The 24,602-nt window shown below is 38.4% G+C and overlaps 1 protein-coding gene across 1 annotated transcript in view; it reads right to left on the reverse strand.

Moving 5' to 3' along the window:
- Positions 1-24,602, reverse strand: part of SND1 (staphylococcal nuclease and tudor domain containing 1) — a 524,029-nt gene that overhangs the window by 450,774 nt on the left and 48,653 nt on the right. Inside the window, exons 6-10 of the mRNA XM_044679610.1 lie at positions 23,254-23,345; positions 22,471-22,629; positions 21,169-21,275; positions 16,787-16,877; positions 7,641-7,754 (exon numbers count right to left, since the gene is read on the reverse strand). Coding sequence (XP_044535545.1) covers positions 7,641-7,754; positions 16,787-16,877; positions 21,169-21,275; positions 22,471-22,629; positions 23,254-23,345 — 563 coding nt within the window. The remainder of the gene's footprint in view (positions 1-7,640; positions 7,755-16,786; positions 16,878-21,168; positions 21,276-22,470; positions 22,630-23,253; positions 23,346-24,602) is intronic.

Below are 24,602 nucleotides of genomic sequence, written 5' to 3' on the forward strand. Positions count from 1 at the left end.
ATTTTATTCCTTCATTATTATTGTAGAAGATTAAGAGGAAAGAGGTTCAAGGAATAACATTAAAAGCAGCCATTTATATAATTCACTAAAATGTAAACACATTACAAGGAGGGACTATTTCATTCATTGTATTTGTAGCATCTCCTTGCCTTTCAGGCCCAGTGGTCTCTCCACTGTGGCACCAACTACCCACAAAGATCCTATAAATGCTCCTCATAGAAGAGAATTTACTTTTGCTACAAAAGTCCAAAGCAGTAAAATATGAATCAGATATACAACTATAACTCTCAAAAGTCTAGAAAAGTAGCTGACACAGAAAATAAATATTCCCCCTGAAAAATACTAAATAATATGAGGAAAAATGTTTTTTTAAATGTAGTTTTAAATGTTCTCAAATAATGAAAATATGAGGGCCACAAGTCTAAAAATGGTCAAGAATGACTAAATCTCCAAATTCAAAATTCAGTTGAAATTATTCATTCAACAAATATTTATCAAGTACTTAATGGGCATAAAGCACTTTGCCTCAAATTGTCAGGAAAGAAGAGGAATAAGATCAAGTCCCTGCCCTCATGACTTTGAAGATAAGCATACACATTAATAATACAAGGTAGACAATTTGGAGGTGGGGAGGATTGCCACTTGTGAGGATCAGGGAAGGAGGCTTCTGAGAAGTAGGAACGCTTGAGCTTAGGCCTTGAGAAGTAAGAAGAAATTGTCAGACAAGGGATATCTCAGGCATGAAATCAATATGAGCAGAGAACAGAGACACCAGGCATCCGGAGAAACAGGATACAGGATACACAAAAGAGAGGAGTGGGCAGTAAAGATGAAAAGGTAAATTGGAGACAAATGGGGGGGGGGGGGGGGCTTTGAATGCCAGGATAGAAGACTTTATTTAATAGGTAATCTAGAACCATTAAAGTTTTTAGACAGGATGAAAATTGTATTTTGATAAGATTAATGATGAAATGTAGGATGGACTAAATAGAAGAGTTAGGAGGGTACATGAAAGATTCCATAAAAAGTGTGGTAGAATTATGAATGGAGAGACCAGGGGGAAAATGCAAGGTTAAAGGAGAATAAGCTAAAAAAATTCCTGAACTACTAGAAAAAATCCTTAAGAGTAGCTTGAATAAGAAGAGGTATTAAAAGAAAGCCAATTGGGGACCAATCTTCAAAAGCACATAAAATCCTGAAATTAACCCCTCTGGTGGATTGAACTTAATCTTCAGTAAGCTAATAGAATATACATTATGAGGAAAACAACAAACACATTTTCAGGAGGGGTAGAGAAGGGCAAGATACCAAAAGAAGCAATCAAGACAAGGGGAGAGGGAGAGCACCAATCCAACCATCAAAGCAATTCAATTACAGAGGAAGTAGATAAACAGAAGCACAAATACCTACTTCCAGGGCCTCTAAACATAAGCTTATGAAGCTCTAGGCAAGAGAAAGCCGCAAACTTGAAATGGGAGAAGAAAGCAACTGTACTAGCACAGTGACAAGTAACTTTCTTCAAGTCATGAGGAAAGAGAAGGATGATTGGACAATGGGGAAAGAGGGATGGTAAACTAGAGACAGTGAGCACAATAACTCACCAAATGATAGTAAATGCACTAAGGTTGCCAAGTCCCCACAGAGATAAAGAATGACTGTAGCAGCTCACAAGAGGAAGAGTGTGAGATACATGAGATACATCAGTACCAGGAAGACGTAGTTGTAGATAAATTGGAAGGAATTCAAAGCTGCATAATATTAGTATTGATTAAATGGATGGAAGGACTAATTTAAGAAGACAGATTAAGAAAGGCACATCTGTACTGAATAAGAGACAACTAAAAGGGAAACTATCTAGGACATAAATTTATAAAGAATCTAAAATGCAATGTTCGAAGTAAACAAACTTAAGGGTCTTCGAGGAGAACATCATGGAAGAAAATGGTTTAAAAAGGAGAAATCAAATCAAAATAAAATAGATTAAGACAATCTGATAACAATTAAGAGGAGCCCCTCATGATGGGTGGTGGATCAAAGGATAGGGAAGTCAGTTAGACAGCAACTGCAACAACCCAAGAAGTAACAAGAATCTGAAATAGGAAGATGATTGCAGAAATAAAGAAAGAAAACCAATAACTATCATTTCCCCCAAAAAAAATTGACACAAAATTTGCAATCTGAGAAACCATAGCAGAATATGCGCTCAAAAGAATCATGTCATCTCCAGGTACTAAGTGATTCAAATTCTCTACAAGGAGTCAAACAATTCCCCTGTAGTTTGGGGCTACCTTAAACGCCGAAACGCTTGCCTCTCTAAATGATTAAACCTTAGCTACTATTCCCAAAAAGAGAGGTGAGCCACAAGCTGAGGCCATCATTAAATGAGCAAAGACCCACCCATTACTTTTGCATGACAACTTAAGTCACCCAAACAAAGATGGTTTCAAGTATTCATCTCTAAAATACTTACATCAAACACCTAATGCTCCTACAGAATGCCTTTGCTAAAGCTCTCATATATTCAAAGTCTTTTGATCACAATGCTCTAGTCTCAAAATCACTCTCCTGGAATCCAGTAAAATGCAATATTCATTTCAAAGAGGCTCTGCTTTTTCTCCAAGGTCTCTAGTGCCAAGCTGAAGTCCCTCCATAATTTGCTATTTGCCTCATGTCCCAGTCACATACCAAAGATTATAGTCAGTGGGTTTAATGGTTTGCCCCTGACATAACTTAAGAGACTCTGGCCCTTCTGGCTTTAAACTGTTGTGCATGACTGGGGCAGAAGCAACTAAGTAAGACTATAGTTTTATTCCTGGAGGATCAGTCAGTTTTCCTTTAAAAATCTAAACCAAAGGGAAGAGGTTCAAAACTGCTTTTAATTGCTTCAGAATGGAAAGCACCCCAGAGCTATGTGGAAGAAAGAGCAATACAATGGATGTAGTTATTAGCACCCAAACTGCCCTGCTTTTGACAAAAGCCTTCAGGAATCTGAAAAATGTTCATAAAAAGCATGTAACTGCAGCTCTTGTATACAAACTAAATGCTTGCAGAGAAGACCCAGTAATACAAAGAAAAGAACAAAGCAATAAGGTTTTGGGAAAAGAGATCTTGTAGTATTTGGGTCCTTAAAAAATACCATCTTCCTGCTTTTCTACCAAATCCAGCCTGCTTTCTGGCAATCAATCATGCAGAGATGGATTTGTAGAAAGATTAAGTGAGCAAAGACAGAAGAATGTGACTTACAGTGTAGTCTCAGAGAACCCAACATTATATTAACAGTTCAGTATATTAGAAAGAATACTGATGATTGAGGAAAAGAATCCTGGAGTAAGCTCTACCATTCATTGACCAAAATGCCAATAAGCCCAGGCTAACTTATCTTTTTTGAACCTGCAAAATATGGAGGAGAGAAACTGGGAGTGAATATTATAGAATTCTAACAACCAACTGTGGTTCCTGAGAAGAAATGGAAAAAAAAAAAGGCACCATCCTCCCTTTTTTGCAGTCTCAGACCATGCAATGGATATGGAATACCACATATACTATCAGTCTCATTGATGTGTAGGACTAGTTTTTTTTTGTTGTTGTTTTTTAAACCCCTGTACTTCGGTGTATTGTCTCATAGGTGGAAGATTGGTAAGGGTGGGCAATGGGGGTCAAGTGACTTGCCCAGGGTCACACAGCTGGGAAGTGGCTGAGGCCGAGTTTGAACCTAGTAGGGCTAGTTTTGATGAACTTTTTCTTCCCCTCTTTTTTATTGTTATAAGAAATGGGTCACTGGGAAAAGGAGAAGGATGAGTACTGTTTGAAAATAAAAGCAATGTAAAAATAGAAGATACTAATAAAAAAAAATTTTTAATAGGGAAAAAAGAAGGATCACATGATTCCTAAGATCCTTCGCAGCTTTAACATTCTAACGTTTTTTAAGAAAACTACTGATCAAGGAAAACAATAAAAGGGGGAAAACTGTTCAAGATAGTCAATTCTGAGCTTCTAATTTGTATTTTTCCCCAGTTCCGAAGCTGGGGTAAAGAAAGGGTATAGTACTGAGACCTTAAATAAAATTAAAAGGCTACAAAAGAAAGCAAACTTCCTACACACCACAACTTGCAGTAGGGAGTTTTTTATAAAATGAAAACTATTTTCAAGGCAAGTTTCAGTTTTGCCTATCTTCCCCAACAAAAATAACACTCAAGAGGGGATTTTACTAGGGAATCAACTAAGTCCTTTATCAGATGCCTAGAAGCTACATTTCTGCTATCATTAATACTCAAATGTCACTCAAAGCCCAATACAACAAATAAAGCATGGGGCTTCTCAGTTCTACATCTAAATCAAATCTCTCTAGGAAGTTCTAAGATTACATAATATGAAACAACCTTTAAGCCAAAAGCAAGAAAAAAAATGAAGGCTTTTCCCAAAATTTAACACAAGTTTCTATGTGCTAAACACCAGGATAAATCTGTGAAAGCAGTGAAAAACTTGGGTCACCAAGTGGATTCTCTTCTTATAATCAATATAAGCTAGAAACTTTGGAGTTAACATCTCCAAAGAATGAAAATCCGCTTCCAAAGAATAACTCACTGTTGCCAAAAGACAGGCACTTTCTAAGTACTGTATTACAAAATAATGAAAGATCCCTATAAAAGGATTTTATTTCTCTCTCTTAATTTGTGAATATTACAAAACAATAAAAATACTTGCAACAGGATCATCTAAACGAAATCTTTATAGGACACACACACACCTACAATCAAACCAAAGTCCAATCTGGTATGTTTCTAGGCATCTATAAAAGTTTTACCCAAAATCCAAAGAAGCTATGAAGGAGCTTCTAAGTATTTTAGAGACTTCCTGAAATTAAAACAGTTCCTTCCATTACACTATTTTTCTTAAAAATCCTTCTTTCTATGGGATATAATATACCCACAACACACATATATGTGTGCGTGCACACACAAATCTCCCACAAAAACATCCTTTACAGAAAAAGGAAACAAAAGAGAAAAGCCTTAAGCAACTTTTTTTTTCAACTAATGCCCTTCTTAGTATCTATATAATTCAAGGCAAAAGGATTAAAAAAAATCTTTGCCTCCTAGCCACCCCCAACCAAATGAAGCTCACAATGGAGGCCTACACAGTTAGTGGCATTCTAAAAGAATTTATTAAAATAGGAAGAAAGTATAAAAGTACATAAAACCCAATCAGCTTTTTCCTTCACCTTGCTATACGAAATGAATGAATAAAAAAATTCATTAATCCTATTTACACGAGTATTTTCCTGAGAGTTAGCAGTACTATGAAGGTAAGAAGGGGGGAAAGAGGGAAAGCACCCCCTATTTCCCCAAGCCAAAAAGAATACTAAAGATCTGAGCCTAAAAAACTTACTGAGAAGTCTTGGCTAGACCCAATTCTAAATTCCATATTCATACCAATCTTTAAGCCAGGGGCAACAAATCTTTTTACCCTTGGAGGAGATAATGGATCACTGGAAAAACTAAACTCTTACTATAAAAATTGCTGCCATCCCAGCCATACTATAAAAGCCTTCTTTCCACCCCATACTTTCCAGAACTTTAAACTGTTTAAATTCTGTTTAAAACTATTTTAAATTTAATTCAAATTTTAAAAACTGTTTAAAATTCAACTCCATATCCTACTTTAAAATAATATTTTGGTTGATAATACAAGCACAAAAATTAAACTACGAGAATTTCAAAGTCATGGTTACTGTAGGAACACTGCAAAGGGAAAGATGTAGAATTGTGTATTTTTCTCTCAACACTGATAAAATTAGAGATGTATATTTACTCTGTGCAATGAGGCAGAGCTATAGTTACTAAGAGAATCTTAGGTTTGGCATTTCCAGATTGGGGGGGGGGGGTGGCGGGGGGCATTTTTGGGGCATTTAAATTCTCATCCTACCCAAAGCATTGTTTGCTACATCAAATTACCTATTTTAGTGAAGAAGAAAAAAGAATGAACTGACTGGTCAGACATCCAAATGAACTCATTTTGTGTGTGTGTGTTTTAATGCATGGTCTGATTTAAACAATAATCATGGTATTTTTATTTTACCCTTATGTGCTATCTCTACTATCTCCCAGAAAATTAAGAGGACATGAAGTGTAAAAAGCAAAGACGTGTCTGCTTGCAGAACCCTAGAGAAACAAAATTCTTCCCTTCAGAACAAAAAGAGACAAGAGAAAGCTAGAGAAGGTGCATTATACATGCACTAACTCTTGACACCTGCACAGACTGGTCCTGAATTTCTCAAACTTGTCCAAATACTTGCCACTGGCATTCATTAAAGACCTATTTTGGGATCTATCCAAAAGTAATAAATCCACTATTTGTCAAAAGGCAAAAATTAAAGTCACCAAGGAACTTAAGACCCACAAAGTCATACTATGTCTAACCTCACAAATACATGAACAACTTCTCATAGTGCATAGAGATGACTGCTAGACATCTGAGCTATCTAAAAAGCATACATCAGCGACCTGAGTTTTTGATCCAAAGGACAGTTCTACAGAAGTGATGCACTTGCCAAGAGCCTAACCAGCTTAGCAGCTGTGATTCTGAACTCAATTCTGGGGCAGAAATATTACTCTACTATGAATATCTCTCATAGTGGCTAAGAGAGCTGATCCTGAAGCCTGGAAACTCTGCTTCTACCACACATTGGCTATGTGAACCTGGACAGGTTACCAGCTCAGTGCTCCAGGCAACTCTCTAGGACTTCTCAGTTGAAAAGAAGGTACCAACCAGCTTTGGAAGGGGGAAGTTTTCTCACAGTTGCAGGCATAAGCATAAGCCCTACAGCTACCACTAATAACAGGCTGCAAGAGAACATATCCATGAAAAAGGAGACAGGAATTATTTTAGGTGAAACAAGGAAATAGATTTGGAGACTGTAAAATGAAGCTGACCAATGAGACACTATGCCAAGAAATCAGTCAGCTCCTGATACTAATGATGTTTAGACTATACCCACATCAAGCTCCACAATAAAATAGCAAAGAACAGTATTTATCAAGTGTCCTCAATATCTTGCACATACTAGCTACTAAAGATGACTGCATACACCAAGAAACCAGTTGCCCAGCCCTTACTACTCTTCTGCCTTGAAACCAATACTTAGTATTGATTCTAAGACAGAAAGCAAAAAGATTTTTTTCAAAAACCCACCAAGAGGGGCAGCTAGGTAGCTCAGGGGATTGAGAGTTAGGCCTAGAGACGGGAGGTCCTAGGTTCAAATTTGGCCTCAAGACACTTCCCAGCTGTATGACCCTGGGCAAGTCACTTGACCTCCATTGCCCACCCTTACCACTCTTCCACCTATGAGCCAATACACAGAAGTTAAGGGTTTAAAAAAAAAACCCACCAAGAAAAAAGGAAAATAACAGCTCTAATACTGCCCATCCAAGTGAGATGAAGTAGTAGGGCTGTGTGCAATAGCGGCCAGCCACCAAAAGATTACAGAAAGAAACACTGCTGCAGGTATTTCTTGGCATGATACCTAGAATTCTAAAATGATTTCCCTTCCTCATTTCCAAATCTATCCCCTACAGTGCAACTTCTCTTTTGCTTTTTCTCCAGCTTTCTTAAAGCTGGCTCTGTCATCTTTCCATTCTCACCTGTGTGGTCTCTCCCTCTAGTCTAGGGGGCCGGATGCTGGAGAGATGGATGGTCTTATAGTCACCAGAGTTCAGTTTCACCACAATGGCATCAGCATTCAGCACTTGCATCACCTGGGGGACAAGAAGACATAAGAGATAGGTGGTGTTTCAATAATTCTAGTGCTTCAGAAATGCTAGGGGAAAAGACTCAGGTTAGTCACAAGCCAGCCACCTCATAAAAAATAGCAAAAGCCCACCACTTAGATCTTTCACAGTGCCATCCCAAACCTATTGGTCCACCAAGATAATTTTAATCACTAACATTTTCCCCAACAACAAAACTGTATCATTCCCCCAGCTGTGTGACTCTGGGCAAGTCATTTGACTCCCATTGTCTACCCTTACCACTCTTCTGCTTTGGAGCCAATACACAGTATTGACTCCAAGAAGGAAGATAAGGGTTTTAAAAAAACAAACAAATAAAAAAAACTGCATCATTCCCAGAAATCAATGTTTTTTACTGGGTATAAGATACCTATATGGCTTAAGAACTTGAAAACTAGATATTGCCACATAAACCATCAGCCTAAAGACATACTTATTACCCCTCCATAAGGCCCTAGAGGCCAGGAAGTTTTTTTATTTACACACTCCTTCAAACAAGCCAACTCTTTATCCTTTTCAGAGGATCTTCCAACTTCAGACTAAGAAAGTAAAGGTCTTCCTATATGAGAAAATGCAAAAGACAACAGAAAAACAAATGAGAACTTTTAATAAGGTAGGAAATAGAAGATGGTAGTCCCCGTAAAGCAACAAGATCAAAAGGGAAAATAAAACAGTCTGAGGGTAAGATGTAAGTCAATGAAAGGGTAGCCAGAGCTGACAACTATAGTAAGTCTGGATTACTGCTAGAAAGTAGCAGAAGCAATCTGGGGCAGAATAAATAGACAGCCAGGAAAATAATGGAGGGTCTGAAAAAAATTAGATGAGTAGGTAAGTAGGATAGGAAATGGAATATGATTGCTTTCGCCACTCTACAACTCAAGTGAATTGCAGATCAAAAAATATCAAATAATCTGCCCCAAATCAGCCACTATAATATGAAAGACAGCACTTTGGCAATTACTTTTAAGAGTTCTAAAAATCATGGAAGCTGAACATGAGAAACTCGCTAGCCAGAATCATACAACTCACTTAAAAAAAAAAATTAAGCCCTAAAGGAGGCAAATATATGAATTAGTGGCCATTCTAAGAATTAGAGCTCAAAGAAACAACACTAACATATGTTATTTGTACCTCTGTCAGTTTCAGACTTGAAATGTTAACCAAAGAGCAAGAGACAATCCCAATGAAACCAGAGGGTCCCATGACCAATCAAGTAAACATAAAAGGTAGGGGGAAAAGAACAGGATCAGTATACTATCTCCCCAACTATCCAACTTGTGAGGAAAGAAGCATACACTAACAATAATGAACCAAAAGGAGCAGGAGAGCCTCAGCTACATACTAGCCAAACTGAAGCATCTGGGGTCTCTTATGTGCAACCAAGGTTCTCTCATTTCCAAGCCTTTATTCATGGTGTTCCTAATCTCCCTTATAAATACCTACCTTCAAGATCCAGCGCACTCAAATGTTAAGCCCTTTGTGAAGCCATCTCCAATTCTATTCCATCACTCATCACTATCTCTACCTGTCCAATCAGAAAAGCTCCTTCTTTCTTAGGGGTCTGCAACTTCACATATACATTTAGTACACATTTGATGCATTTTTGTGTATATAGATCTTGAACTGAACGGGACCCTCAGATGACAGGGGTCCAGCACCCTCACTTTACAAATGAGAAATTAGAGCAAAAGATTAAATGACTTTCCCAAGGTCAATAAAAAATTATCTATCACCTCTCTTCCTTCTAAGTTCCAAGACTATAAACTTTATTAATAAAGTGACGGGGGTCATTTGTTAATTATCCTTGCATTTTCAGGGCAGGTTTTGTACATAGTAATCACTTAATGGATATTTGGTAAATGAGCATGACCATCACTTCCCCTCACCTCTTTTTTTTTTTTTTTTTTTAAACCCATACCTTCCATCTTGGAGTCAATACTATGTATTGGCTCCAAGGCAGAAGAGTGGTAAGGACTAGGCAATGGGGGTTAAGTGACTTGCCCAGAGTCACACAGCTGGGAAGTGTCTGAGGTCAGATTTGAACCTAGGACCTCCCATCTCTAGGTCTGGCTCTCAATCCACTGAGTTACCCAGCTGCCCCACCTCCTCACCTCTTAATATGACCCTAGGAAGAGTCTGAAAATGCCATTAACAGAAGACAAGTGAACTACTATGGATTATTTGTGAAAGAAACAGAGAGAATCTTCAAAATACTGTAGAAGTAAAGAAACAAACATTAAAAACAAAATCAGAACACATGAGAAGCAAAGTCTAAGGATATTCAAAAGTTACAAACAATACTGATCCTTCCTCCCTGAGAAAAGTAGAAGGGAAAAAAAATAACCTTCCAGCACCCATAGTATCAACTAACAGCAATGCAGGAATTCTGCAATCAGCTCTTTAAAAATATTTACTTTTTTTAACCTTTCAAAGAAAGGGAAAGAACAGAAGTTAAAGAGATGTATACTGATCAAACCTTCAGCTCAAGCTCACAAGAAGTCAGTATCCAAGGGCAGATGCTCCTGCATTGTCAATAGTTATCACTAACTAACTGGCTTAACAGCAAACAGATTCTCAGAGCCGTAAATGTTAGGCCATGGCAGCAGATTTTCTATTCAACATTTCCTTGATTAGAAACCTCCTCTTCATGAGATGCACACTGTGACGAGATGCATACTGTGACGCTTCCAGCCAAATGAGGTCTGGGTTTCTGGTGATGAGGCTTTAGTGTATACATGTGGGGGCTTTTTTTTTCCCTGTAAATTGTGTCATTACTGTCAGGAGAACAAGCAGCTTCTAAGCAGAGACATGGAGTAAGCAATAAAAATACTGGTTGTAGTCATGTACTGTGTAGTCAGTGCAATGCAGAATGGATCACTTAACTACCAAAGCCTGCATCATTCCCATCATTACAGATCATATTTATAGCAGTAATACCACTACTTATGGGGCCTTTCATTAGAATATCTTAATTCGTCCACACCATTTACACTTTCCACAAGCTATAAGATCAATTATCACCCCTTGCTGCCTTCCCCCACCATGCCAAGAGATACCCTGAGGCACAAAAGCAGGCAATGTACATCAAGCTACAGAGCAAGCCACTGGTGGAGCTATGAGACATGCAAAATAAATCCAACTCCTGGCCCACTCTGCCAAAACCAATCCTAATTTCTAGCTATAAAAAGAACAAATCTGAATAGTTCCATGATGACATTGTACTTAGTAAGGGATGCCATAAGTCACCACAAGGCTCATATCAGGAACAAAGCACTAGCAATCTCTGGCACTGATGGCTGAACACTAAGGGGGGAGCTGTTCATTGCATTCCTAATCTGCTGAACACTACTGCAATGCTCCACTTAGGGGACTCTTGATGTTTTTTTCAAGGCTAATTTCTCCAATACTTGGAGAGTCAGCAAAAGAAATGAGGGGCTTGTAAGACTTTCATAGGCACAAAGACTCTAAAAACAGCCACAGCCTAAGGGTTCTCAGAAATACCACAGAGGCTATATAACCTGGATATAGACTCAGTCTTCACAAGGCAACAGTTATACCCTACAAATAATACAGGTAAACTCTCAAAGCAAGAATACAATATCGCTGTGATGGTATTACTAAATATGTGATGTGACACAATTCCCTCTCAGATGCTTGTGAAGGGAGCTGCTGGCTGCATTTACTGGTCATGCTACTGCCATTCCCTGAGGCCTCATGTTGGATCACTGCTCCGTCTTCCCTCTCCTCTGCCCCAAAAAGGGTGGGTCAAAAAGTGTACGCCCTACTATTTGTTATGCTTGGGTCTAGAAATATGTCAAAATTCATGTCCTAGTTCTTGTAAGTATTTTAGAGCTGACAACCTTTAACCTAACTTGCCTATGGTTAAGACACAGAGATACCTACCAATTTCCAAAGGCAACAGCTTTCATCAACACTGAAGCAAAATTAAATGGCAAAACACTAATTGCTCTAAAAATAACAAACAAGGAATTTATATTCCAATCTCTATTTACTACTCACTACTCAGGACTTTCCATCCCAGAAAGCCAGGTCACCTGTTAAAACCCCCAAGTCTCCATCTATTTCTAGTGATATAATAGGCAAAACATTTTGAATCTAAACATCTTGGTTTCCTTGTCATACCATTCTTCATTCAGAAGGTCATCATATGAAAGTCATACCACCAAAAATCACAGTAGCTAGTGTTTAGTCAAGTAGCACTACCCTAGAAAAAGCTGTATTCTACAGGCCTGGATGAGGCCAGGAGAAGCAGAGGTCTTTGATGTTTCACAATCCCAGTAGTAACACAGACTTGAAAACAGCAAGGCTAATCCAGAGGTTCAGTTGGAAGCAATTCTCAGGAAATAAACAGAGCCAGAAAAGAATAATAGAGATATATTAAAGCAGAATTTCTGCAACATGATCATAAAGCCCTAACCAGTTAACCACAGTCCTTTCTCTGGACTACATTCCAGGCACAGTTATCCTTAATGGAGCTTTAAAACATAACTTTTTTTTTAAAATGTAAAGACCATCCCCTGCATTAAATAACTGCACTTATAACTGCACTAAACACAAGATACTATGCTCTGCATGTAGCAAAGCCAGAACACTGAGAACTGAGGGAATTCTAATTGTTAGGCTGTGTTCCCATTTCACTAAGAATATTCACCAGGCCCCAAAAAACCACAAGACCCATAAAATCCGGCAAGAAGGTCAGGAAGTCAAAACACACACAAGGGCCCTATGGCCCCAAACAGCAACCAATCAGCAGAATGCCACCAATAAAGCAGCCTGGGAAGCTGGCAAGGAAGGGTAGGCAAAAAAATCCCAATAGTAGCTCAGCTAATCAGTATGAAGGGGACATGCTCCCTTGCTAACCTAGAGTGACAAAGCAAGCTCCCACACATGCTTCATTCTGCATGAAATAATGCCACCTAAGCAAACTATTTAGATCAACCCTTGCTCAAGGCAGATTCCAATAATGCCCACATATTACAGATGCATGTTCTTACCCAGTCTGGCCTTCTCAGATGGAAGCCTTGGAGGAAATAGCTCCCCAAAAAGACTGCACAATCTCTTAAATAATTGATATTGAAGATATGACTACCAACTGTTACAGGGTATCTTTGGAAGGTTTCCTCCCAAATTTTTGCAAGACTTGGTGGCATGCAATTAAAACTATTGATAGAAAACTACTGATAGAAAACAATGCTGCTAAGGAGCCACTATTACACAACTCTAAAAATCTTCTGAGCACAATCCATTTGTCTAGTGCTACCCTCGAACCAGAAGATTCTATAATGTTTCTAAGACAATGCTGATAGCAGATATTTGTAACCAAATCCCAAATACCACAAAACACTGGGGTTTAGGATTGGTCCCAAAAGACAATGCAGAAGCATTCTTAAACCTCAAAAATAACTCTGCCATCTTTCAATCCTAAAGTAAAGTCACTCCCAAACTACTCAGACCCAAGGGTTAAGTCACAATCTTAATTTTCACCAACATGGGTCAGGAAACCAAATCTTCTGCCTAACTCTTTCTTGCTGCTTTCTCCTCTACTAAACACCACCAGAGAATTTCATTGTCAATAAATGCCCAGAAGAAGCCACCAATGGAACTGAACCAAATGATATGTTTGGCCAGGAGTTCTAGACTTCTACACCACACAACAATATAGCATCTAATGTAAATTAAACACTACTAAATCAGAATAGTACTAGTTTGAAATTCACCGACTCATTAAATTTTCCAACTAGCAAAGAGCATTGGTATCAATTAGATCTTTCCCAAACTGAATAGAGTCCATCCAGTCAATATCTTATTCATAGTTGTCATATTCAAGTACCTTCAGACTGTAAGATTAAATATGTAACGCAGTATAAAGAGTTGATCTACCTTTGTTTGGGATTAGCTTCATGTACCCTATGTATAGATGTTATAATGGGGATAAAAGAGCAAGCAGCCACAGGACCAGTGAACAGCAAGGAATGATACCAGAAAATTACACAAAATAAGTTTTCTAGTCAGCCAGTCACTGAATAAGAATTTAAAAAGCACTTAATATATGCCAAACATCATGTTGGTGAAGATATACTGCTCTAAGTACTGGGGAGGCAAGGAAAAGTAAAAACACTAACCCAAACGGATTATAAAGTGTGTGAAGGAGAGAAGAATGTAAGACTCCAGGGGTAGCTAGATAGCTCAGTGGATAGGGAGCCCCTTTTGGGAGATGGGAGGTCCTGGGGTCAAATCTGTCCTGAGACACTTCCTAGCTATATGACCCAGGGCAAGTCCCTTAGCCCTGAATGCCTAGCCCTTACCTCTCTTCTGTCTTGGAACAAATATTTAGTATTGATTCTGAGACAGAAAGTGACGAGTTTAAAAAAAGAAAAAGAAAAAGAAGAAACCTGAAAAGACACAAAGGAGGCAGGATGTAAAGGGCTTTAAAGGCTAAAGAGAAGACTTTATGTTTGACGGTAGAAGTTAACAGGGAAACACAGGAGCTAATGGAACGAGGGACTGATAAGAGACTTATGCTTTAAAAAAAATAACTTGAGGTGGCAGCTGGGTAGCCCAGTAGATTGAAAGCCAGTCCTAGATTCAAATCTGGCCTCAAATATTCCTTAGCTGTATGACCCTGGGCAGGTCACTTAACCACCAATGCCCAGTCCTTACCACTCTTCTGCCTACATAGTCCTGGTTCTAAGGCAGGAGGTAAAGTTTAAAAAAAAAAATTCACTTTAATAGCTAAGTGGAAAACAGACTGGATTGGAGAGTCATGAAATAATAAGGGCCTACAAGAGTGTGCCCAGAGAAGGGGACAAATACAAAAGATGTGAAAAGATAAGAAAATGGCGACAAACTGGTTATACAATGTGTGTGCAAGTAAAGATTCAAGAATGACATCAAGTGCCTGAGAGTCTGAGTGATCAAGAATGGTTGTACCCTAGGAACAAATAAGAAAGCTGAGAACTGTTTCCATATGTATTTAATTCCTTTCTCATTTGTTATCCAAATTCATAAAAGAGGAAGATGTTCATTCCAGCCTGCAGTAGACTTTGCAAGATGTAAAAGAAGACAATATAGCACCAATAAGATTTTGTAAAGCATGGGCATGATTATCTGAACAACTACAAGGAAACAAATTCCATAAGAAGGTAAGGGGGCTACTTGGAAGACCTGCTGCTCTAGCTATGGTGATAATGAAGACAAATTCCCAAGGATTCTTCAGTGATGTTACTTAAAATTCTAGCTATCTAGTGGAAAGTAACCAATATTTCACAGACTGACAGTGCCACCTACTGGCCCTACACAATCTCAAAGTGAATTAAAAGGGCCAATACTACAAAGAGATGGCATAAAGGTGGCCACTTTGATGAAGACCACACACATTTAATTATGGAGTCAGAGCTCTTGGTTCATTCGAAACAAAGCTTCATATTTCAATTAAGGAACAAACAAAAAAAAAATCAAAAGTCAGATTCTTGGCACAAAAGCCAGCAGCTAACTAGTTTGGAAGGGACAGTTTTACCATTGCTACTAACCTCAAAGTACCAAATGTTACAACTAAAGATAAATAAATGTGGCTGCAACCCCTCAAAGTGACTAAAAGAAATTCTTTTCAGAAGGCCATGCTTCACAAAAAGGCATAAGTACACGTTTTCCTGCAATTTAGAGCTCTAACAAATCCATTTCATGCTTCTAAGCCCAATACACGGTGCCAGGGAAGAAATGAAGATGAGCAAAATCAAAATCATTAAACTAATAGGGCCATAAGGACAGTAGGAAAGTAGCCTGCAATTTGAACCGAGGAACCCACAATTGGGTTGTCTGAGCACATAAAATGATCTCCCTGAAAGAAGAGGGTGCTATGAGCTGGTATTACTCATGATATATTCCACTACACTGATTTCTCACATAGGGAATGGGTTAAGGGGAGCTTAGAATGCTAAGAAGACCCCAAAGACTAAGTCTAACCCATACTTGCCTTACAGAAGGAACCTACCATATTTCCAATAATACAGATTATAGACAGAATAGAAATCAGGGGAAGGGAAGGTGAATCCCTGGTTTTAGTCATTTGGCTGGCCAGGGGGAAAGACCTTGTGGGATTTAGATTTTAGGGCTTCCTGATTGCTTCCATCCTCTCCCCACATTCAATTACCTTGATCTAAATAAACAAAATAAATTTACAGTTCAGATAAAGGGAGATTATTTCAGGGGACATAGAGGGACAAAGGGTCTGAGAGCTAGCTGCTTGAGTCATACTCCATTTCTGAGCATTTCTGGTACCGTTTTATCCAGGGAGGAGGCTTCTGCCTGAGGAGGGTCTGAGCTTACTCAGCCAGGGATACTGTCAACATTATCCACTAGAAAAGCCTTCCCTCAAGCTATCAGTGTTGGCTCATTCTCTGATGAGCCATTTTTACAGAGAATTTCCCTCCTTGTCACAGTAATATTGATAAATAGAGAGAGGGAGCTAACAGACACTTACACACAAGTCTGTCTTCCCTTTACCATCAAAATACTCTAGAATATATCATTTATTACGAGAATAAGCATAAATGTGAGGAGAAACACATTTCAAAATATCTAAAGAAATATAATTTTAAAGAAAAACCAGGGCCTTAATAGAAAGACTAAAAAACCTTGAGTGTCTATGCATATCATCTATCTATCTACATATATATGTGTGTATCTCACACACATGAGCATATACCCAAGTATCCATACACATGCATATCTGCACATATATACACACATGTGCACATATGTGCATATACTATAAATACATAATATAATGTAAATATATGTAAATATAATCATAGTATGCATATACATACCTATATAAACACACACAAAATAGACACACACACACACACACACACACACACACACAGCCGTCCAAGATCAATTCAGAAACAAATAAGAATCTGAGCTCTCCTTACTGAACAATCTGTGTCCTCACTAGCCTGGCACTGTGAATGACTCACCTTTGCAACAAACTGCTTGTCCTTTTGGTCCAAGTTAGCTGTGGGAGCCACGTAGTCTCTCCATATTCTCAGTTTTCGCTCCTTGGCAAACCTAACAACAGGAATCAATCAATCAGTCAACAAATATTTATTCTGTGCCAGGCACTATGGTAAGCACTGGGATACAAAAACAAAATGAGAAATGGAGAAAAGACTATCCAGACAAAACACTTGGTGGAGATACCCCATGGGAGCCAAAGCACCCATTCAATACTGTATCATAAGATGCTGGCTGGGCTACTGGAGAAGAGGTCACCAAAGGAGCCAAACCCCTCAAAAGAGCAGAATCCCCACAGCAACTTCCTAAGCTTGGAAGAAGGCTCTTTAGCACCAGGGTCTCATTCTGACAGTCAGCTGTTAGATAAATTGAGAGCCTCTTCTCCACTCCCATTAGAACTGTGAAAGATTTGTAGTGACTCCTATCTTCACTCATGACCCTCCAGTACCTCTGTGGTTCAATGATGTGAACAAGACTGTCAACATGAAGAAAAAGCAGTATTACAAAGGGTCAGGTGCCCAGTAAATTTACACAAGCAACCAAATACTGCATGCAATTGTATACAAAAAACACTTACTGACCTGATTTATAGACAACATGACACCTGAAGATCAGAGAAGAAAATGACCAAACTATTATGACACCAATATATTCTTCTGAAACACCATTGTCAATAACCAAAAATGCATACCAATAGGACGTTATAAAATTTCTAATACCATCATGTCATGGCCAGGGGATTTTTTTTGAGCAGGCCTCTTTCAAAGTCAAAAACTAACTGAGTAATGACAGAACTTTTACAGAGAACAATCGATGGAGCTTGTTGTCTTGTAGTAATTACAGAAAAGACCAATTTGGCTAGGTGGCCCCTTATCAAAGATATTAAAAAAGGATCCTTGTGTCAGGAAAAAGGTTCAACTAGATGACCTCTAGCATCTCTTCTGACAATACAATTTTATGATTCTCTAAAATGTGTAAGAAAGAATCAAAATTTGTAATAATACAACCATTTTTTATAGAAGCAGTGAAAGATCTGAGAAGAGACATAATGCAGAGCTCTATCAGCTCTAAAATATGTAAACTCCTGAAGATGAGGTGCAATAAAGTATGAGCTTTGCTGAACACCAAGGCAAGCATGATAAAAAAAGGGGGAGGGGGATAATAATTACAGATAAATATTCACATTTCCTTCTAGTGACATCATCTGCCAAAAGACTTATTGCAAAGAAAAGTTATTATTCTAGGTTAAGTGCAGTCTCCTAACTGAGTCTCTCTGCTTTTTGTTACTCTGTTTCTTTAATCCATCCTCTTCAAAAGGACTGAAACATTTTCCTAAGGAAAAAGTCTGACTGTCACTCATTTGCTCAGGACATTATTGCCTCTAAGATAAAAACACAATCCCTTAGTCAGATAATCAAAATCCTTCACAATATGGCTCCAAACTACCCTTTGAAACTCATTTGCTATTATACTTCCCACCCTGACTTTATTCACTTCAAATTCCAGCCAAAGTAGTCTACCAATTGTTCTATCTCCTCCTCACACCTTTACATGTTTTCCCCAAGTTGATTTACACCAACAGGTCACACCAAAGATCTATCTAGAACTAGAAGGAATGTCAGAGTCTATCCAGTCTAAACCACTTAATTTGTAGATAAAGAAATGAGTTAAATGATATCTAAGATCATACAGGCAGCACAAAGAAGAGACTGGATTTAAAACCAGGTCTTCTAACTCCAAATTTAGTAGTGCTTACTTTCTCCCTAAAATACCCTTCATTGACTTAGTTGTACATATGTTGATTCCTCTAGTAGAACATTAGCTCCTCAGAAGAGGGATGTGTTTATTTTTATCTTGTATCCTCAGCACCTATTTTATGTTTAATAAATTTTCTCTAGAGTGAATTTAATGAAATAGCTAGAAACTACTCATATAGTAGCTGCTTTCTGCAAGGAACAAAGAATGCAAAAAATGCAGCAGTGACTAATAAAACAGATGCAAAATCTTTGTAAAAACCTTTCTTCACTAAAAAGACAAAGGTTTTTAATAAATAACCATAGAAATACTCAGAAATGCAAGGAATTCTATGCTTAAGGAGAATCTTTTCAATCCTCAACTGCAGAACTCCTTGAAGATTCAAAAGCTAATTTCCTCAGTCACCACTGCAAATATACACATGTCTTTTGAAAACCTAATTTCTATTTACAAGTAAAGAAGATAAAATGAAACTATTAAGGAATTAGAATAATTTTATCAGTCAATTCATGTTGCTATAAGTCTCTCGGATCTATGATTCAAAGGCAGAAATCTATGGAATGATAAGCAGAACCAGTGCACTTAATAGAATTTCAAACCCAGCCCAACAGTGAGATGCTGATGCTGGAAAGGCACTTTCAAATATAGACAACTCAAGATCATCAGGTGTGTCTGCTAATCTGCACATGGCAAGCTCCCATACCCTAACAAAGGACACCTTTTGTTTCTTGTCTTTTCAAATCCTCCATCTTTGCAGAAAATAAATAAGAAAACTGGCATATAATTGGAAATGCTACAAGTCAAGAAATAAACTAAAATGGCAAAGTAGAGCAAAGATTTTCCTTCATCCAAGCCAACCTTCACTTCACATAGGTTGATGAGGATGACAAAACAAACTATTGATGATGACTAATCTAAAGTAAAACTGAGTCAATTTAATGTGGCAAAGTCATATTTAGTGGAGTTCCCCACACACACCTCTTTTTATATATTACTAATACTGTGGCGAACATGAGGAACTCAAAGTTCAAGAAAAATAATCCTTCTGTTTCACTATAATGCTGGTAGTTTATTATTATCATTAATAACAATGTTAGGTCATATTTCTGTCTTTACAGCTTATAAATCTCTTCATATATAAAATGAGGAGACTGAACTAAGGCCTCTTCCAGCTCTAGTATTTTAAGGGTTATAAAGTAGGGACAACTAAGTGGCTCAGTGGAGGTCCTGGGTTCAAATCAGGCCTCAAGATACTTCTTAGCTGTATGGCTCTGGACAAGTCACAACCCCAATTGCCTAGTCCTTACCAGTCTTCTGCCTTGGAACCAATACTTAGCATTGATTCTAAGACAGAAAGTAAGGATTTTGGGGGAAAAAAAGAGTATATGAAGAAGGTAGTAGAAATATTCTCTATGTTGTTAAGGTGGTTGGATAAGTGACTTGCCTGATGTCTCAAAGACAGTTTCGACTAGGGCTGGACTACAAATCTTGGTTTCTGACCAATTCCAATGTTCTTTCCACCACAACAAGGAACTTTGAGTTCCTGACACTTTTAGAAGTATCAAAAACTGAGAAGCTGGATTTCATAAAATTTAGCAGTCAAATCAGTACCTTAAAAATCCACAAAATGATTGCTAAATAAAGTTCATTATAAAATTTTAAGATGTTAAATATAATCATTTTACTAGCAAAATTCCTCCAGCAAAATGCCCACTCATTAGTCACTGGACAAGTATCTCACATTTGGAGTATCAATTGTCAAGATGAAGTTTGTAAATGATCTCAAAATTGTAATTCTTAACCCCCTCTGCCCCTTTCTCTACCATTCTGACACTCACTCCAAAAGTGAAAAGGAGACACACAGGACTGAGGGGCATTAGCATTTTAATTTATTTCATAGACTGCCACAGTCAGGGACCTACTATGTGATGGCATACTAGATGGGACAATGGATCTGCATTAGCTCACTGCATTTCAGAAGTCTGTCACCCCTCAGAGAACAAAGATGAGCCCAGGGCAGTGATGGGCAAACTATTCCCTGTGGGCCAGATCCCAGGTCATAGTTTGCCTAATCACTATATCTGGATGTGGGGGCATTGTGATTAGGGAATTGCTTAAGGCAGTGATGGGCAAACTACGGCCTGGATCTGGCCCACAGGGAATAGTTTGCCCATCACTGGCCCAGGGGAATTAACCAGAACCCAAATGTGTCTCCCATCTCCCACCTTATTCTTGGTGTGAAGAAGTTTAAAGCCTTAGTACCTCTTTCACAGCCAATCTACAAGTCTGATGAAGAAGCAAAAACTATTCTAAATTCATATTAAACAGAACCTAGAATGGCTCAAGCACATGGAAACTTCTCTCTCATCTGTATAATATTGTTGGATGGAATAGTAAAGTACTCAGCACCTTATACTGAGCTGGACTGATCCAATATGAAAATTATGAATCTCAAAAGAAGAGAAATTTTCCTAACTCCCATAAAGCAGGCCCTAGGATAGGGGACAAAAGAAGGCTAAGGAACTTCTCTCACTGACATTTACCTCACCCTTACCCTTAGGTCCCACTGAAAGAGTCCAACAGATCTTACCTTTCAGCTGCTCTCAGCTTCTCCGCGCCTCTTGTGTATACTGCAATTGACCAGTCCACACAGCGTGCAAAGCCTTCCTTCAGCAAAAGCTCTGTGATGTTGCCATTCTGGAAAAATGGGAAAATGGGGATTGAAGGACAAATTATTCTTACCATACAGCAAAAAAATCCAATCTCTAGCCCTTTTCCTTCCCATTAGCAATCAAGAAAACTTCCCATCTCTTGAGCTTCAGGATCGTAACAGGACAATATCAAGAATCATTTCTCTCAAGTAGAAACAACTCCAGAATTCCATTGAAGAACAAGCAGAACTTCTCATTTCAATAGCTTTTCTTCTAGGAATAGCATACTGCTATCTTTAGTAGCTAGTATGTCTCACTCTTCTTTCCCATAATGGCATCATTCTTTTCCCATTCCAAAGGGAAAATGAGAAAAGGAGAAAGATACAAAATGACTCAAGCTACACTGGTTCAGTTCTAGCTCATATATTGGAATCCTCATTCTAAGAATGTTCAGTCTATAACAGTAACCTTCCCAGGACAACTGGGAGACCAAGTCCAGATTCCTATTCTTTCTGGGAACTTAGGTCACAAAAGGGGCAGTTTAAATGGTGACTAAGATACACTTCAAACTTAGTCCTGTCAGCACAACCATCATCATGGTAGTTTAATCCCAAACTAAGTAGAAAGCAGTAATGATGATATATTCTACCACAATCTAGAAATGATAAATTTGCCAAACTACCAGGGGTCACTACTTCTTATCCAACTTGCACCCAGTAATCAAGATAAGCATTCAAGTAGTCTCATGATAGTCACAAATTTTGGTTTGTTATAATGTTGATATTGCCTATTCAGAAAACAGAATTAGGAGGCAGAAAACATAGTTAAAAATTGCCAGGTGGGTCTAATGTAGCTTCACTGATGTTTTAGATATCCATCCTAGAATCTCAAGTGACATTCTACTCTGTCTATACAAGAATTTCCTAATCTTTCCCAGCTTGAACATGTATCTTCTTAAAACAAGCCTGAGACAGCTTATCTTTTTCCTAGTATCCAAGGAAGGCTGAAGTCTAAATCTCTACAGATGACAAATGAGCCCATGCCTGTGTCTCATTCTGCCCTATTAACTTATACTTCCTTAAGTGCCTTGGAAATCAAAGGGACAGGTGGGACATCGGTCCATGAAAAAGATTCTTTCAACCACATGCAATTTCCATGCAATTTTGGAATGCAAACAAGTCCTTCATCACTAAATTCTAATTCCTGTAACCATCAATTCCTATTTACAAAACATGACTCACTGGATGAAGGACAGTGCCGAGCATGTTCTGGTTATGGGAGCTTTCCAGGATGATCTGTACATCTCTCTGCAAGAGTCGAGATTCAGTGAAGAATTTAGCTTCTGCTGCAAATGGCTCTGGTGTCTCAGGGCCATCCAGTTCTCTTCTGAAAGTTGGACACTAGAGGCAAAAGCAAAAATCAGGTCAGCTACTGAATCTGTACAGCTCATCCTAATGATGAATGTCACTCATAAGTCAGGCTAGATCTTCTTTATGGAAACCTCAGTAAAATTAGCTTTAAAAAGTTTCGAACTAGGTTTTCTATCCTACCTTAAAAGTGTTATTGCTAAATGATAATGAAGCTGCCACATAATCCCAAGGGAGTTTTAAACATGGTTGAAGACAATGTTTTACCAAACAAGGACTCACTAGGGTTTAAGATCTAATTATCTCATAGGAAAGGATAATTTGCAGCAATATAAGTCACAATCACCTAAACTCCAGGGTATCCCTTCCCTCTCCCCAGATTAATATCCTCCAAAGTACCTTCCCCCTCTAAATCTTCAACCAAACAATCCCTACGAGATTTTCTTTGCTTTGTTCCAGCTCAAATTAATCCCAGTATAGGTTTTAAACAGGGGCACTCTTTTTCAGAATAGAACAGAGAGCTGGAAACAACTAACCTCAAGGTCAAACAACAATGTAATTTAATATCAATAATTGCAGCCTACTACAGACCACATATAAGGCTACCTAACTAAAGGGAATGTCCTACCCATCCACAGCCCACATGCACAACCTGACCTTGATCCCTGAAAGCATGACTGTGACCAGGTAATATTCGGGCAGGAGCAGAGCCCTGACCACGCTGCCGTCTCGCACGTGCTCGATGATGGCTGTGACAAAAATAAGAAATTAAGTCTTCTGAGATATTGAAAAAAAAACATAATGGTCAGGGGTAGAACAACCAATACCTGGGAGTGTCCAGACACAGGATGAACTGAAAAACACCCCAAATGCAAATCACAGATAACTCATGCCCCCAACTCAGATAGGAGTGAGTAAAAAAATCTTCCTCTATAGAACTGATAATAATTACTCACAGCATTAGAAGTCTAAATCCCAAAAGTTATCATTAGATCTTTAAAATGCTAATCACAGATTTCTCACTCTCAGCTCACTTCAAAAAGTCTAGCTCAAGGGCCAGCTTTGACAAGAGGCTTTTTACCTCATGGCCTCAGTTGTTAATGCTCCAATTCCAAATGGGTTGTAGTGATTTTGTATCTACTTTGTATTTATCTGTAGGTACAATGTAGATATGCCCCACTAGCATACCAGAAGTTCCTGGAAGGAAGACAAGGTCAAAGCCTAATGCAGCCCATAAATGCTTGTTGAATTGGATTGAGCTTGTATAGCTAAAGTTTAGTCCTTTTTGCTCCAGGGCTAGAGCTTTTCCACTGGCAAGAATATGATTCTATATCTGAAGACTAATAGGTGGTGAGTGCTCTATGTACCCAGCACAGTGATGGTCATCATCTTCATCCTCTCCATCCTCCTCCTAACAGTTAACATTTATACTTTACTGTAAGGTTGAGCATCACATTTCATGCTCCTGTGAGATAGGGGCTCATAGGATAATGCCCATTGTAGAAACTGAAACTGTCGAAACTGAAGCTAAAAGAGTGATTTCTCAAAGTTACCCAGCTAGTAACTGTCTAGGGCAGGATCTAAACTTGGCTCTTCCTGACTCAAATACTTTATCCACCATGTCACTTGCTGCCTCAGACACTGGATTTAAAGTTCATCAAGGCCAAGATTTTTGTTTTACATATGAGAAAACTAAGGCCCACAGAGAAGTGATGTGTCCAAGGTTAAATTGTAGACCAAGAATAACAAACGTACAAGAAATATCTGCAGATACTATTGGTAGAGAGTTTCCTGATAAGGACACTCTCTCCAGTGGCACAGTTTGTATTCTTTAAACACTTGCCATAAGCACCAAAAAGCTAAGGGTCATATAGTCAACATATGTCTGACATATTTGAATCCAGATCTTCCTTTCAAGGCTAGAAAAGGGATAGGGAAGGATTTTAAGTTCTCAAATCATAACTCAAAATAAACTAAAACATGTTACAAACTCAGGAACAACCTAT

This window comes from Gracilinanus agilis, chromosome 5, assembly GCF_016433145.1.
Source record: "Gracilinanus agilis isolate LMUSP501 chromosome 5, AgileGrace, whole genome shotgun sequence".
NCBI lineage: Eukaryota > Metazoa > Chordata > Mammalia > Didelphimorphia > Didelphidae > Gracilinanus > Gracilinanus agilis.